General features: G+C 47.1%; 1 protein-coding gene across 7 annotated transcripts in view; it reads left to right on the top strand.

The window, feature by feature from the left end:
• Positions 1-890: 890 nt before the first annotated feature.
• The window catches only part of WIPI2 (WD repeat domain, phosphoinositide interacting 2), a 474,144-nt gene continuing 460,775 nt past the window's right edge, over positions 891-14,259 (top strand). For 3 of the 7 annotated variants that reach the window (XM_083153523.1, XM_083153518.1, XM_083153521.1), the window contains exon 1: positions 891-1,113. In XM_083153523.1, the coding sequence (XP_083009649.1) occupies positions 1,040-1,113 (74 nt within the window). In that variant the 5' untranslated portion in view covers positions 891-1,039. The remainder of the gene's footprint in view (positions 1,114-14,259) is intronic. The other 4 variants (XM_083153525.1, XM_083153519.1, XM_083153522.1 and 1 more) reach the window with 4 other exon arrangements.

The following is a 14,259-nucleotide window of genomic DNA, read 5'->3' as shown; positions in this document are numbered from 1 at the left end:
CGCCGGCGTTAGAGTAAACGCTCGGCGGGTGTGATAGATCAGGGGAAGCGCTATCCCTGCTATAACGCACGGGGATAGCGCAGATTCCCCTGATCGCCGGTACATAAATCTACCCCTGAGTGAGCTGCCAATCCCAGTAAGGTGATCCGTCGTTCTTTTACTTTCAGTTTCGTTTTTTATTACAATGCCTGATCTCAGCACTGCCACCTGTGGCAGCTGAGATGTACTAACTCAGGAGACTGATGGGTTGATTTATTAAGCTCTGTGGAGTGATAAACTGTCTGGTTTTTTATCACCGGCCAATCCGCTCCTCCCTTCTGAAGTTACAGGCTTGGTTTGAAAAATGACAGGTAGGAGCTGATTGGCCGGTGATAAAAACCAGACAGTTTCTAACTTCACCGAGCTTAATAAATCTACCCCTTAGTTCAGTTCTGCTACTGCAAGTAAAAGAAAGAATAACAAGGCTGCTGCTAGGGATGGCCATCGGTGCAGACCCCATCGATGGTTGCCATCAATGGCGATTCTGCACCCAGCCATCGATCAGTGTTTTACTCGGTCATGTATGTTCTTATTTGTTCAGGTCACTGTTTAAAAAAAAAAAAAAGGTAAAAAAAAAATGACAATAAATGATTGTAACACAAATTATGCTTCACTATTCTCAAATTACCCCTTCTTTCAAAGTGAATCGCTGAGTTGCCTAAAAGATACGGATCTTTTACGGACTGAACTACTGGATCCCAGCTCTCGCTAGTGACCCGTTTTGTCCATCTCTTATTTAACGAACTCGTCAGACAGAAAGCAGGAAGTGAAACTCGCCCCATTATGTGCGCAATACGTAGAATGACGCCATCTTAACCTTTAGTGACGTCCCTTTACCCTTAGGGACCTGCGCAGTTCGTCTTACAAAGAAAACGCGCATGGGCAGTAACGCGTTATGTGCAGTGCAGGCCAGTAAACAAGGGATCAGGCGGTCGTACAGTACGGTGCCTGTGATAGCTCAGTAACACGAGCTGCGCCTGGCTGACGCTAAAGTCTCGCCATGAACCTTGCCAGGCAAAACGTTGAGACCGGAGCCGCACAGCTCTTATTTGCGAATTTCAACCAAGATAACACGTACGTGAGTCCAGGCTGGGGGCTAAGCACAATACATTGTTAAAGTTAGTTGTGCAGTCTGCTGTATAGTCACTGTAATATGAGAGATACATTATGTCATGGTGGGCAGTAGGAGGTGGTCATAGCAAATCATTGTATTCTACAGTAATATGGACGTAACAGATTTAAGGCTCCCTTATTATGACATTGTTTGTTTATTCCTGGAAAATGTTCCATCCTGCACACATAAATGGGATATAAACATGATTTTTAAATATATGATATATGGTACTTCCTCATCTTTATGGTCACCGCTTATGCCATTTACGTTATCCGCTTTCCACCCTCCTGTGTTCACTCCACCATCTATTACCTTTAGTAAAGTTGTGGCGAGCGAAGTGAGCCGATAAGCCCAAAGCGTGGCGAGCAGACGATCAGTACAGTAAGTTCCGTAGCATATGCGGTGGCCGCAGCAGCAAAGATGAGGAAGTACCATATATGTATATGTGTCTTAGTGGGTGCTGCAAACAGGTGTGGGTTGTTAGGTCTACACGAACTAGGTAGACAGGACATTAGGTCGACATGGGCAAGGGCGACAGTCAAAAGGTCGACATGGGGTTTTTCACTGTTTTTTTTATCCGAATGTTGACATGGACACAATTTGAAGTGCACCGTATCCCCTGCAATGCTTCGGGCACGGTGCCTCGCTATGCTCAGCACGCTATTTTATTCTCCCACCACGCCCTAGTGGATGGTAGGACATGAAATACCACATGTTGACCTAAACCCATGTCGACCTAGTGGTGTCAACCCAATGCTTGTCGACCTAGTTGGGGTAGACCTAATGACTGTATCCCCTGCAAACAATGAACAGGCAGCAGCACTCACCAGCATTCTCATACAGAATATTAAGACGTATTATGGATAAATAACATTTTGGGGCTGGCATGACCCTAAAGCTGGCCATACACTTAACTTAGTTATAGGGTAGAGCAGGGGTCGCCAAACCCTGTCCAAGATCTACCAACAGTTCATGTTTTTCAGGCAACCTGTGGACCTATAGTAGGAATGAATGCAGCAGGTTTGAAAATGTGACTGTTAGTAATGACTACTACAGCTGTTCACCAACTAGGTGATTTGGAAAACATGGAGCGTTGCTAGATCTCGAGGACAAGTTTGGCTACAGCCTCACATGCGCTACCTCGGTAACCTCCCACCGGCGTATGTTTAGCATTTGATGTATCAAATATGACCCCAGGCAAGTGTTGCCAGATTCTAATGTATCCGATAACTATTACACGCAGCACTTGCGATCTCTGGTTCCAATGCGAATGGGACCACACATTGAATCGGAATCAGAGGTTAGGCGAATATGATTTGAGCACTTTTAACCCAATTTCTCAGTCCAACCTTTCAGAATCAGATGAAAAGGGCCCAAATTGTTTAAGTGTATGGGCACCATAAGATGAGCCCTTAAATGTTGGTTATCTATAATATGCATTAATATTTTGTTAAAAAATACGGTACTTGTTTCCTAGCACGGCGCCAGCGATAAAAATTGTATCCATCGGGTCCTAAAAAATCGCGTCCATCGCATGCGATGCGATCAACGCGATTTTTACATTGGAACCAATGTAAAATGGTCCCTGAGACCCGATTTTACATTGGCCCCAATGTTAAATGCCCCCCAGACCCCAATTTTCATTGTATCCCCACCCTGATGGGTCAAATGCCCCCCATTGTTAACGCCACCCCACGATGAACGCCAACCTGAAGTGTGGCGAGCGCGGCGGTACGCGTCCTCCGACCTTTTCATACCCCCACTATCCACGTCGGCGTGGAGTTGATTTTTTATAGTGTGGCGAGCGGACGCGCATTACTTCACAGGTATTACGCGTCCCCTCACGGGGCTCGCTGCGCTCGCCACGCTTCGGGCTCGACACATTATATAAAATCAACTACACGCGGACGTGGATAGTGGGGGTATGAAAAGGTCGGAGGATGCGTACCACCGCCCCTCGCTGCGCTCGCCACGCTTCGGGTTGGCGTTCATCGTGGGGTGGCAATAACAATGGGGGGGGGGGGGGGCATTTCACATACAAATTACCCATCAGGGTGGGGATACAATCAAAAATCGGGTCCATTGGGTAAAATCGGGTCCATCGCATCGTTCGCATTGTATTCCATTATAATGGCATACAATGGACCCGATTTTACATAGGAATTTAACATTGAATACAATGCATTTAATGTTAAATCGCGTTGGTCGCATCACACACCTTAAGTTAAGGCATGCGATGGACGCGATTTTTTAATTGTCGGGGAAAAGGCTAATATCGCGTCGGTCGCGTCCATCGCATACCTTAACTTAAGGTATGTGATGACCCACAACGGGCGTCGTGCTAGGAAACAAGTACCAAAAATAATTCTGCGCTGCCTGTTTGTTTGCTGATAACTTCCTCTTTCAGAGGGGACACACACCTTAGATCAGGGCTGGGCAATTGCGGCCCTCCAAATGTTAAGGAACTACACATCCCAGGATGCTTTGCATTAGTTTTGCTATGTGGCCATGCTGAAACTGAAGCAAGGCATGCTGGGATGTGTAGTTCCTTAACATCTGGAGGGCCGCAATTGCCCAGGCCTGCCTTAGATGGTGCTGTACATTACAATTTTGAACACTATAGGCTGTGTTTTAGTCCTCAAATTCACAAAATAGATGGTTTACTCAATACTAGTGTCATCTGGACAGGAGCTGTGCAGCTCAGCCAAATATGTTCCCTGTGTGATAACTGTAATGTCTCTGCTTGTATTATTACCTACCTGGCTGTTTTGGCGACCAGTGTCGCCGCTGATGGCAGCCTAGGCACTGTTCAGCTCGGTGGGTATGTGCTCCCTATGTGATAACTGTACTGTATCTGCTTAATGTTGCCTACCTGGCTGTTGCAGTTACCAGTGGCCCCGCTGATGGCTGCCTAGGGGCTGGGCACCTCGGCGGCCATGTGTTCTCCACATGTAATGCCTCCCCCCCCCCCCCCCTTCATCCCTGCTTGATGCTGCACTGTAAAGGTGCGTACACACAGGGCAATATGATCGCTGGCAATATATTGCATGCAATAAATTGCTCAGAAATCGAATTGCTCAGCAATCATATTGCTCAGTGTCCCGTTTTCATCTGCGACCAGAGATGGTCGCAGATGAAAATGTCAAACTGCCGGGAGAAGAGGCAGTGGAAGTCCCTGGTCGGAGGAGCAGCGACTATTCAGGGGCTTTAAATGGGAGCGCGCACTCAGCGATTTATCGCTGGTGCACTCTCCCATCGCTGGCAATATGGTCGCTCAGCAATCATATTTCCAGAGATATTTGCAATAATCGCCCCCGTGTGTACGCACCTTACATCCACAAAAGTTGATTCTATTCTATCTGTCAACTATAGGGTGACTTCTTAAGTTTGTACTTGATCACCACTTTTCCACCCAAGATAAAGGTTGAATAGTTAATTGGTAATACCAGTATAAAGTTATTTAATATATAAACATTTTAAATACAACACATCTTACAAGATTGCGATTAAAATTTTACTTATTTCTATGAACTTGATACTTTCAAATGTAGTAATTTGTTCCAACACAAAACACCTATGCATTTCGACCTATCAGGGGCAATCGCTTCACGGTTCAACCTGTTCGTGTATAGAAACTAGAGATGTGCAGGTCTGGATTTAACTGGAACTCAAAACGGGATCTTATTGGCTATCCAGCTGTCACATGTTTTGGGGCAAAAACATTTGACAGCATATAGCCAATAAAATCCCGTTTTGAGTTCTGGGTAAATCCGAGTAAATCTGGACCTGCACAACTCAAATAGAAACTAAGTTCCACCATTTAAACCACAGATCAGTGAAGGAAAGTCCTTTTAGAATGGCTTATTTATTAAGTTTCTTATATAGCGCGGAGCGCTTTACAGATAATATTTGAACATTCACATCAGTCCCTGCCACAGTGGAGCTTACAATCCCTATGTAGGAGCCAATTAGCCTACCAGTATATTTTTGGATTGTGGGAGGAGTCAGGAGTACCTGGAGGAAACCCACACAAGAATATACAAACTCTGCACAGTTAGAGCCATGGTGGGAATCGAACCTGTAAGGCATTAATGCTAACCATTACACCATGCGTACTGCTTGCAGTGCCCGACCCCCTTCCCCCCTCCTGTCAGACCAGCGCCAGTGCTGCCTGCAGTGCCTGACCCCCGTCTCCCACCCCTGTCTGACCAGCAGCTACTTCTTATACAGCAGCTTAGCCTCCTTCATTCCCTACCAAAAGTCCCTTATCAGGATGCTAGTCTTTCCCCTGGCCCCACAGCCACACCTCCAATTGTCTGGTGCACCATTGAGCTCCACCAGTGCCACCGCTTCTTGCTGCTGTATGAGAGGGGACTGCATGGCTTCCAGCATGAAACCCCTGTTAAAGAGCATGTTACCCCTGTCATCATGCATCATAGCAATGAGCATATATGTAATTGATATTCCAGTGTTTGGTAGAACGTGTAATGGGCATTACAGTGTTTGTAGTGTTCATTCTAGCACCCGCTATGCATACCAGTGCTAATATACAGACAACACTGTGCTAGAAGCACTACAGCAGACAGCGACACCCCAGGCAGGGAAGAGGAACTGCATGGGTTGTCAAAGATAGCGGGTGCTAGAATGAACTGCGCTCGCCTGCTTCTGGCATCTCCCATCATGCCAGAGTGGATGGTAGGGCATGAAATACCGCCTGTCCACACGTCAGCTCAAAAAACAAGGAATAACCCCATGTTGACCTTTTGACTGGGGACCTAACGCATGTGTCGATCTAGACACCTGTCGACATTCTGCCATGTTGACCTAGACACCTGTCGCTCTTCCAGTATGTCGACCTAATGACAGTCGACCATCTTATGGTCGACCCATTGACCATATCCCCTGTGCAGAGAGGAGACTTTATTTTTACCTTTTTTTATTTATTTCTACTTATTTTACCTTACTTTATTTTTATGCGGTCCCTGTGTCAAAGATGTCTAAATGATTTGGTCGGCACCTAAGAATGATCAACATACCCCAGGTCGACATTGACAGAAGGCCGACACAAGCTTAAGGTCGATATGAACAAGGTTGCATCAGTTTTTCACTTCAAACTTTATTATTCAAGTGGGCATAGAGTGAGAATGGAATAGCAGTATTCATTCTAGCACCCGCTATCTTTTAAAACCCATGCAGTTCCTCTTCTCTGCCGGGGGTGTCGCTGTCTTCTGTAGTGCTTCTAAACAGTGTGGTCTGTATATCAGCACTGATATGCAAACCAGACCTGTGCTAGAAACACCACAACAGACAGGCGGCACCCCAGGCAGGGAACAGGAACTGCATGAATTTTCAAAGATCGCAGGTGCTTGAATAAAAACTAGAATAGTGTCGTGTGGGGATGCGCTACACTTTTATATGGTGTCCATGTCGACATAGGACAAATGTGAAAAACACATCCACCTTACCCATGTCGACCAAAAACTGCTGATAAAGTAACGTGATGCATTATTGCCAAGCTACTGACAGTTTGTTTTTTGTTTTATTTGCTTATTAATAGCAAGCATATAATTCAGTATTATACAATTGGAATTAAAGCTTTCCTTATAAATTATGTATAAATCATATAGGGGGCGATTCAATTATATGTGCTGTCCTCTGCAGGACTTCTGTTTCAATGGGTGCTCATTTTAGCAATTCATTTAATGCTTCATTCAAGTGCATTTTACGGCACAGGGTTTACTCACGCAAAGCAGCTACACCTGTCTTAAGCAGGGGTTACGGTGCCCACATTTATTCTTGCACCTCAGGCTTCTTTTATTAAATACATATCTCTGACGTTCTCATGGCATGTTATAATCAAGGAGCTTGAAGCATTTATTAGTGATTTTAATGGATGTTGACATGATAGCAGTATTTGCTGTAGATAGCACTGGCTGTATATTCTTGCTTTATTGTGATTAGAGGAAACTGGAGTGCATTGAACTTATTGTTATACTCTTTTTAAACCATCTTGAGATGATGAGCTATAGCTGGTGTGGAGTCTTATTGTGAAGTATGTAATCATTTGGAGATATGTAGACAATGACCTAATGTATTCAAAGAAAATATTCCTCTTGAAATTACATGATTACCTGTAGCCTTACCATCTGACACACAGCAAGAAGTATTCATCTTGCTTACGCCAGTTCCTGACCCTGCGATTTACTTGTTTAAGCAGAAAATTTGATTTCTCTGTCATCCATAAGGGATACTGGGAATTCACTTAGGAGGATGGGTATAGATGGGTCCAAAGGAGCCAGTGCTCCTCAAACAGAGTGTGCTGGCCTCCTCTCCTCTAAGCCCCCTCCCACAGCCAAGTTTAGACAAATCCCTCAGGAGAGGATGCACACTGAAGCTCCAGAGAATTTTCTTCAATTTATTTTCAAGTTTTATTTATTTGGGCATGCAGTTTGGGCATACAGCATGCCTGCTACAATGGAGCTTAGGGTGGGGGGGATGGATACTGACCTCTTTAGGTGCTCCTCTGGTCTCCGCTGAAGGAACGCAGTTCTGGAAGGGTTAGTGTGCCGCTGGGCATGGCGCCTTTTCATGCATGCTCCTAACATGCCTGAAGTTTATTGGAGTGGTCAGCGGACATTGGGGATCCTGCTAGGGGGATATCCCAGTATTTTGGTGCGGCACTCATGTACCGGTGGGTATACGGACCCCCTTTGCGGGTATCCCATACCCCGCCTGCGCACACTGGTAGCAAAAGTGATGGCAGGGATGTTTACCTCTGCATACACAGGGGATCAATATTATCCCATAACTAGATGATCTTTTGATAAAGGCAAGGTCCAGGGAACTGCTCTCGTCAGCATAGACCAAACTACTCTGCTATTGTCCCGTCACAGATTCTGAATTATCCCATCTGGTGCCTACCCAGAGACTCCTGTTTCTGGGAATGATCTTGGACACGGTGGCACAGAGGGTTTTTCTTCCACCGAACAAAGTGGAGATGCTTCAGACCCTGGGCAGGGAAGTACTAAGACTGGACATGGTTTCATTTCATCTGTGTATATGCCTCTTAGGAAAAATGGTTGCGTCTTATGAGGTGATTTCAATATGGCCTCCTGGCTTCCACACCAGGGAGTTTCATTTGGCCCTCCTGTGGAAGTGGTCGGGTTTGTATCTGCAGGTGCATCAGATGATACGATACACAGGCAATTCGGTATTTGTGTATTTTCACGGCGCCACTGCCCGTGGATCGCATGGTATGCAAATCTCATGTGATTTGCATGCGATGCGATTTAGCACACCCCCACTATCCACATCAGCCCAAAGAGAGGTACATATCCGCCCGACATGTCCATACCCCCACTATCCACGTCGGTGTGGAGTTGATTTTATAACGTGTGGTGATCGCAGCGAGCCACCGAGCCAGAATCACAGTGAGTGCAGCAGAAAACGAGCTCGAAGCATGGTGAGCGGATGCGGATTACTTGACGTGTATTCCGCATCCCCACACAGGGCACGCTGCGCTTGCCATGCTTCAGGCTTGTTTTTCGTGGCCCCTTGCTGGGATCACTGCGCTCTGAACGGTTCGGGCTCGGTGACTTGCTGTGCTCGCCACACTTTATAAAGTCAACTCCACACCGACGTGGATAGTGGTGGTATGAACAGGTCGGGAGGATGCGGGGTTCACCGCGCTTCGGGCTGACGTGGGTATTGGGGGTATGTGATTTGCATACGATGTGATCCGCGTGCAATGGCACATTTTAAAATCTGTGTAGTTCCTTTCTCCTGCCTTGGGTGTCACATTCTGCTGTTGTGTCTTTATCACATTGGGGCCTGTATCTCAATACAGACCAGACTGTACAGAAGCAATAAAGCAGACAGCGCCACCCCAGGCAGGAGAGAGGAACGACACCGCTTTTAAAATGTGCAGGGTGCTATTGTGAACACTATGTACGATGCTCATAATAAGGGTTGTCCAGCTTTGAAGCAGTCCATTGCTCGCTGACTTCGCCAGACTATTAAGCAAGCTCATACGTCGGCAGCTTTGGCGGTTCTGCAGTCTATTTGTTGACACTTTGCCAGGTCTATGGTTTCCTCCTGGGTAGCTGCCCATAGAGACTCGGCAATGCAGCTCTGCCGAGCTATATGGTCTGGGAAGAACACGTTTGTTCGGTTCTATAAGTTGGATGATGCCAATATGGATACCAAGTTTAGGCAGGTGGTGCTGCAGACTTCTGGCCACGTTGCCACTCGTTCTGGAAACTTTGGGATGTCCCATCGTACTAAGTCAATCCACAATATCCCATATGGACTTTTCTCAGAATACATAAGGGTCACTGGGCACCCACCTCAGTGGTTTGCTGTTCTGTAGGTATTATTGTTGGCTTACTGTGCTGTGGCATTTGTGTGACAACAGTTTGTTGTTTTATGTTATGAATGATGTGTTTGGTTCATTTGTCTCACCATTCTTGGTTTCCTCCTCTTAAGTATGTCTACCTCCTTCGGGCACAGTTTTACCTAGACTGGGCTGTGGGAGGGGGCATAGAGTGGAGGAGCCAGTACACCCATTTTGAAGTTTTATGGGCACTGGCTGTTTTGAACCCCATCTATACCCCATCGTATTAAGTAAATCCCCAGTATTCCTTATGAACAGGTATTTAAAATCCTATTTTTTTTGGGCCAGGTGATATTTTACCAATTTTCAACTGCACATTTCTTCAGAGAAGCTTCTAATTAACAGGCAGAGTACACATCGTAGTTGAGTCTTAATAATAGAGTTAAAGCCCCATAACTCAGGGTAGGAGTGGTAAATAGTCTTAAATGTGAGGAAATCACTCAGATTCTGAGGTTTACGCCACTGGCATTCTACTTTACATGATTGATTTCATGGTTGTTTTGCTAATTTGGAATGCCATGGCTGGCATGTAAGCCTGCATGGTGTAGTAGAAAGCTGGAGCCACTTCGTCAAGGGCTGTTTCAAGAGTCTGGTACATGTTCTCAGGAGAGGTAAATGTAAAAATTGGTGAGAGCAGTTGTTGCAGAGAAGTGGAAAGTTAACAACAGCATTGTTTTTGTGGGTTAGAGGAGGCTTGCTTGATTTCAGTGTCAGTGAGCTTGGGGTAAGGGAGGAGAGCGATAGGGTAATGTTATTGTCAGAGAGAGGGAAGGGCTTGTTGGTAAAATCAGTATTGGTGAATACAATATCAAGGTAGTGGCCTTCCTCATGAGTAGGGATGCCAATCCCGGGATCGGCGGGATCCCGGGATTTAGGGCATATTTGGCCGGGATTTGAATCCCGGGATTGGCTGCTCCAATCCCGGGATTGCGGGATCCAAATGCGCATTCGCATTTGATCCCCTTCTTATGCGTACCGCTGAGCGGGGCGGGAGGAGGCTGTTAACTTTAACTCCGGGCAGACGCGGCGGTGTCTGAACACTAAGGTTGCGCAGCGTGACCTCTAACATCACGCTGCGCTGCCTGGCAACAAGGCTGTGTGGCTGCGCAGCGTGATGTGAGAGATCACATCACGCTGCGCAGCCACACATTGATTCACAAGCCACCGCATTCGCCCGGACACCAAGTTACCCGCCTCCTCCCCGGCTCTCCAGTCACCTCGCCTCCTCCACAGCGTCTGCCCGGAGACATTGTCACCCGCCTCCTCCCCGGCCCGCCTCAAATGCCGCATGCCGCCGGCCTGCCCCGCATCTCCTCTATGCTTAGAGGTAATTTTTCAACTATTGGGCATATCATGAGGCCAATCCCGGGATCCCGGGAATCCCGGGATTGACAGTTTTTCAATCCCGAATCCCGGGATTGAAAAAATGGCCCGGGATTGGCCTCCCTACTCATGAGTAGAGAAGTCAGACCACTGGGAGAGGCTGAGAGAAGGTTAGAGAGAGGAGTTAGGAAGCATGCAGAGATTCTGGACTGTCAATAGCGATATTGAGGTCACCCGGGATGATGGGGAAATGTCAGAGGATAAGAAGTGGGGGAGCCAGGTAGAGAAATCTTCCAGTATTTAAGGTATGGGAAGCCCAGGTGGGTGATAGACAGCAGCAACATGCAGAGAGAAAGGGGAAAAAATTCTAATATAGTGAACTTCAAATGATGTGGATGTGAGTGAAATAACTGGTTGTAGAATGTAGTATGTGAAGGATTACAACTGTAATATACCTACCCCTACCCTATAATATGCAGTATTCCTTAGAAAGACTTTGTTTATTATATCAGGGCTCGACAAACCCCGGGGGCCAGGTCGCCATGGCGACCAGATTTTGTTGTCTGGCGACTAGATTCTGAGGGGTGGGGCCTGCTGCCTATTGAGGTCCTAGGACACAGCGGCAGTGTGTCTTTGCTCCTGCCTAAGCCGCATGACATACCTGCAGATAGCAGTGTCAATGTCACATGCACCTTCTCTTCCTGGTGATCAGCTCCGTCTCCTGCTAATTGTAAGTATTACAGCACACCATCCGCGACAACCCGCCAGCATACCTCGTCCCTCACAGGGGTGTTAGCGCAGTGGGCAGCTATTTGAAACCCGATCCCCTCTGTCCGTATAGCTGAGCGCCACGGGTGTCGGTGCAGGAGCTGGTGTCAGTAACACAGTCACTGCTCCAGCTCCTGCATTGTGTGCTGTGGCCACCTAGTTGAATCCCGCTCCCCTGCTCGCATAGCTACTAGCTAGTCCTGCGGGTGTCAGAGCGCAGGAGCTGGTGTCCGAGCAGCTCCTTCTGCCCTCCTGCTAATTGTAAGTATTACTGGCTGGGGCAGCACACCGTCTGCGGCAAACACCCACCCAACCCCCCCAAACCAACCAGCCCGCATACCTCCGTCCCTTACAGGTGTGTTAGCGTAGTGGGCAGCTATTTGAATCACGCTCCCCCTTTCCGTATAGCTGAGTCACTGTCCAGCTCCTGCTCCTGCACTGCTCCAATCAGCTGACAGCTCACAGTCAGTGTGCATGCATGAGTCTATCTTGTGCTCCGTGTGCATGTGTGTTCCCATCCTGTCTGCAGCCCAGGTTCTGTTTGGTGCCTGTCCTGCTATGTGTCACATAGCCCTGTACTCTGCCTCCATGAGCTGTGAGGTAACTATCTCTCCTTGCTGTGTGCTACAACTCTGCACTGTCACTGTCAGCCCTCATGTGTTACATAATACAGATACAGTACACATGATGTAACATTCATACCTGTGGTAAATGTGACTATGCATTATTTTATCATGTAATACTGTGTATAATATAATGCCATTCTGTACAATATCACTGTGGGTTATGAATAAGGGCCTAGTTTTCAGTCTTTTATTTTTTGGGGGCGATTTAGTTTGTCTGGCTCCTACACTTTTGTCCTGGCTCCTAGATTTTAGAAAAATTTGTCAAGCCCTGTATTATATGCTAGTGGAAACAGGAGAGGGGTTTATAGGCCTAATTCAGAAAAAACCTGCCTATTCGCAGCCCAATTGATTAGCGAATGACTGCGCATACGATGGTGGTGTTCCCCATGCGAACAGAGCATGCAATTTCTGGCCGTTTCCATGGTGACTGACAGCCGGTGGCCATTTGTGGGTGACACACCAGGTGTTCTTGGCGGCTGCAAACAGGAGGATAACCATTTGATGATGTATATTTATTCTGACTTTGAAAGTTGAATGCTAATTGGTGCCCGTATGCTAGGGCCATTGAGTGCGACGTAACATCACACTTCCATTTCCCTTGAAGCTCCCCATGTGAGATATTGCATCAAAATAGCTTTATTCTTGTGCATTTGATGTGCGTACTATCATTTATTGCATGCCCCTTGCGACCTGAAATCGGTTGGTCCAATGGGACGCGTCACATGCTGCCAAAAGCACACCAAATTTATGTTTGAGATATCTTTAAATTAACATAAAGGGCTAGGTTATTTTTTGGTATATAGAGTGGCAGCAATTTTAACTTTGTACACTCCTGTTTGCTTTGTAACTAGAGAGGTTTGGTTTATACCTGCTGTTGGTTCCACATCGCTAGCTGCTGTGCACTGCATTACAAAGTGCGGTACTTTTTTCCTAGCACGGCGCCCAGATTTGCTACATTCGCAAACGTAGTGAAATCGCATAACACATAGTACTAGCATGCGATGCCATGCGATTTTGACGTTCCCGCTCCCTGTGAATCCCGCCCCCTGACAGATCCTGACAGAAATCACTCTGAGGTAATTTTGTGTAGAGATATGAAGCATAAGTGAGAGCTGGTGATTTTTGGAGTGTTACGATTTATCGCTGTTATCAAGATGGCTGGATCGATTACTATGTTTTACCTGCCGCCGACGGAAGAGGAGGCTGTGGCGTTCTTCCAAGCCCATGGTCTTCTTCCTGTGGTGATGAATTGCGAAAATGGGCATGCCATGCGACTTTCTTTGAAGGACTCAATGTGGCTCTGCCATGTCTGGCTGAAGGTGAGCCTGAGAGCGGCACACTGGTTTCCAGTAGTAGTAGTTTGTTTATTTATTTATGAGGCGCCACAAAGTGTCCGCAGCGCAAACAAAAACCAAATTACAGTTCTGAAGTAGGTGTCGAAATTGTCGAGGATACTGAAGATGAAGTAGAGGAAGAGAAGAACAGGGCAGGAGCGCTGGTGAGGTAAAGAGGTAGGGTGAGTACGTGAGGAAGGAGGGCCCTACTCATAAGAGTTAACAGACTAAAAGGAGGTGGGTGGACGAACGAAAAACTATAGGATCAGTAGGAATGTATGGAGGGGTAGAGTAGGCAGGATAGGAGGAGCGAAAGAGGTTAGGAGGAGGAGGGAAAGGCTAGTCGGAAGAAGTGGGTTTTGAGGGAGCGCTTGAAGGAGGTAAGGGAATCAGAAAGCCTGATGGGTGGCAGGAGGATGTTCCAGTGCAGGGGAGCAGCGCGAGAGAAGTCTTGGACACGGGATTGGGAGGAGGTGAGAGGTCAGGCGTCGGTCGGTGGTGGAGCGAAGAGGACGGGATGCAGTGTGGATAGAGATCAGTGAAGAGAGGTAAGGAGCGGTGGAGGCAGATAGAGCCTTGTAGGTGGTGGTGAGGAGTTTAAAAAGAACCCGGAAAGGAATAGGGAGCCAGTGAAGAGATAGGCAGTGGTAAAGCGGCGGGGGA

Source organism: Crinia signifera, chromosome 7, assembly GCF_055691185.1.
Source record: "Crinia signifera chromosome 7, ASM5569118v1, whole genome shotgun sequence".
NCBI lineage: Eukaryota > Metazoa > Chordata > Amphibia > Anura > Myobatrachidae > Crinia > Crinia signifera.
This window is presented reverse-complemented; position numbering and strand designations above follow the sequence as displayed.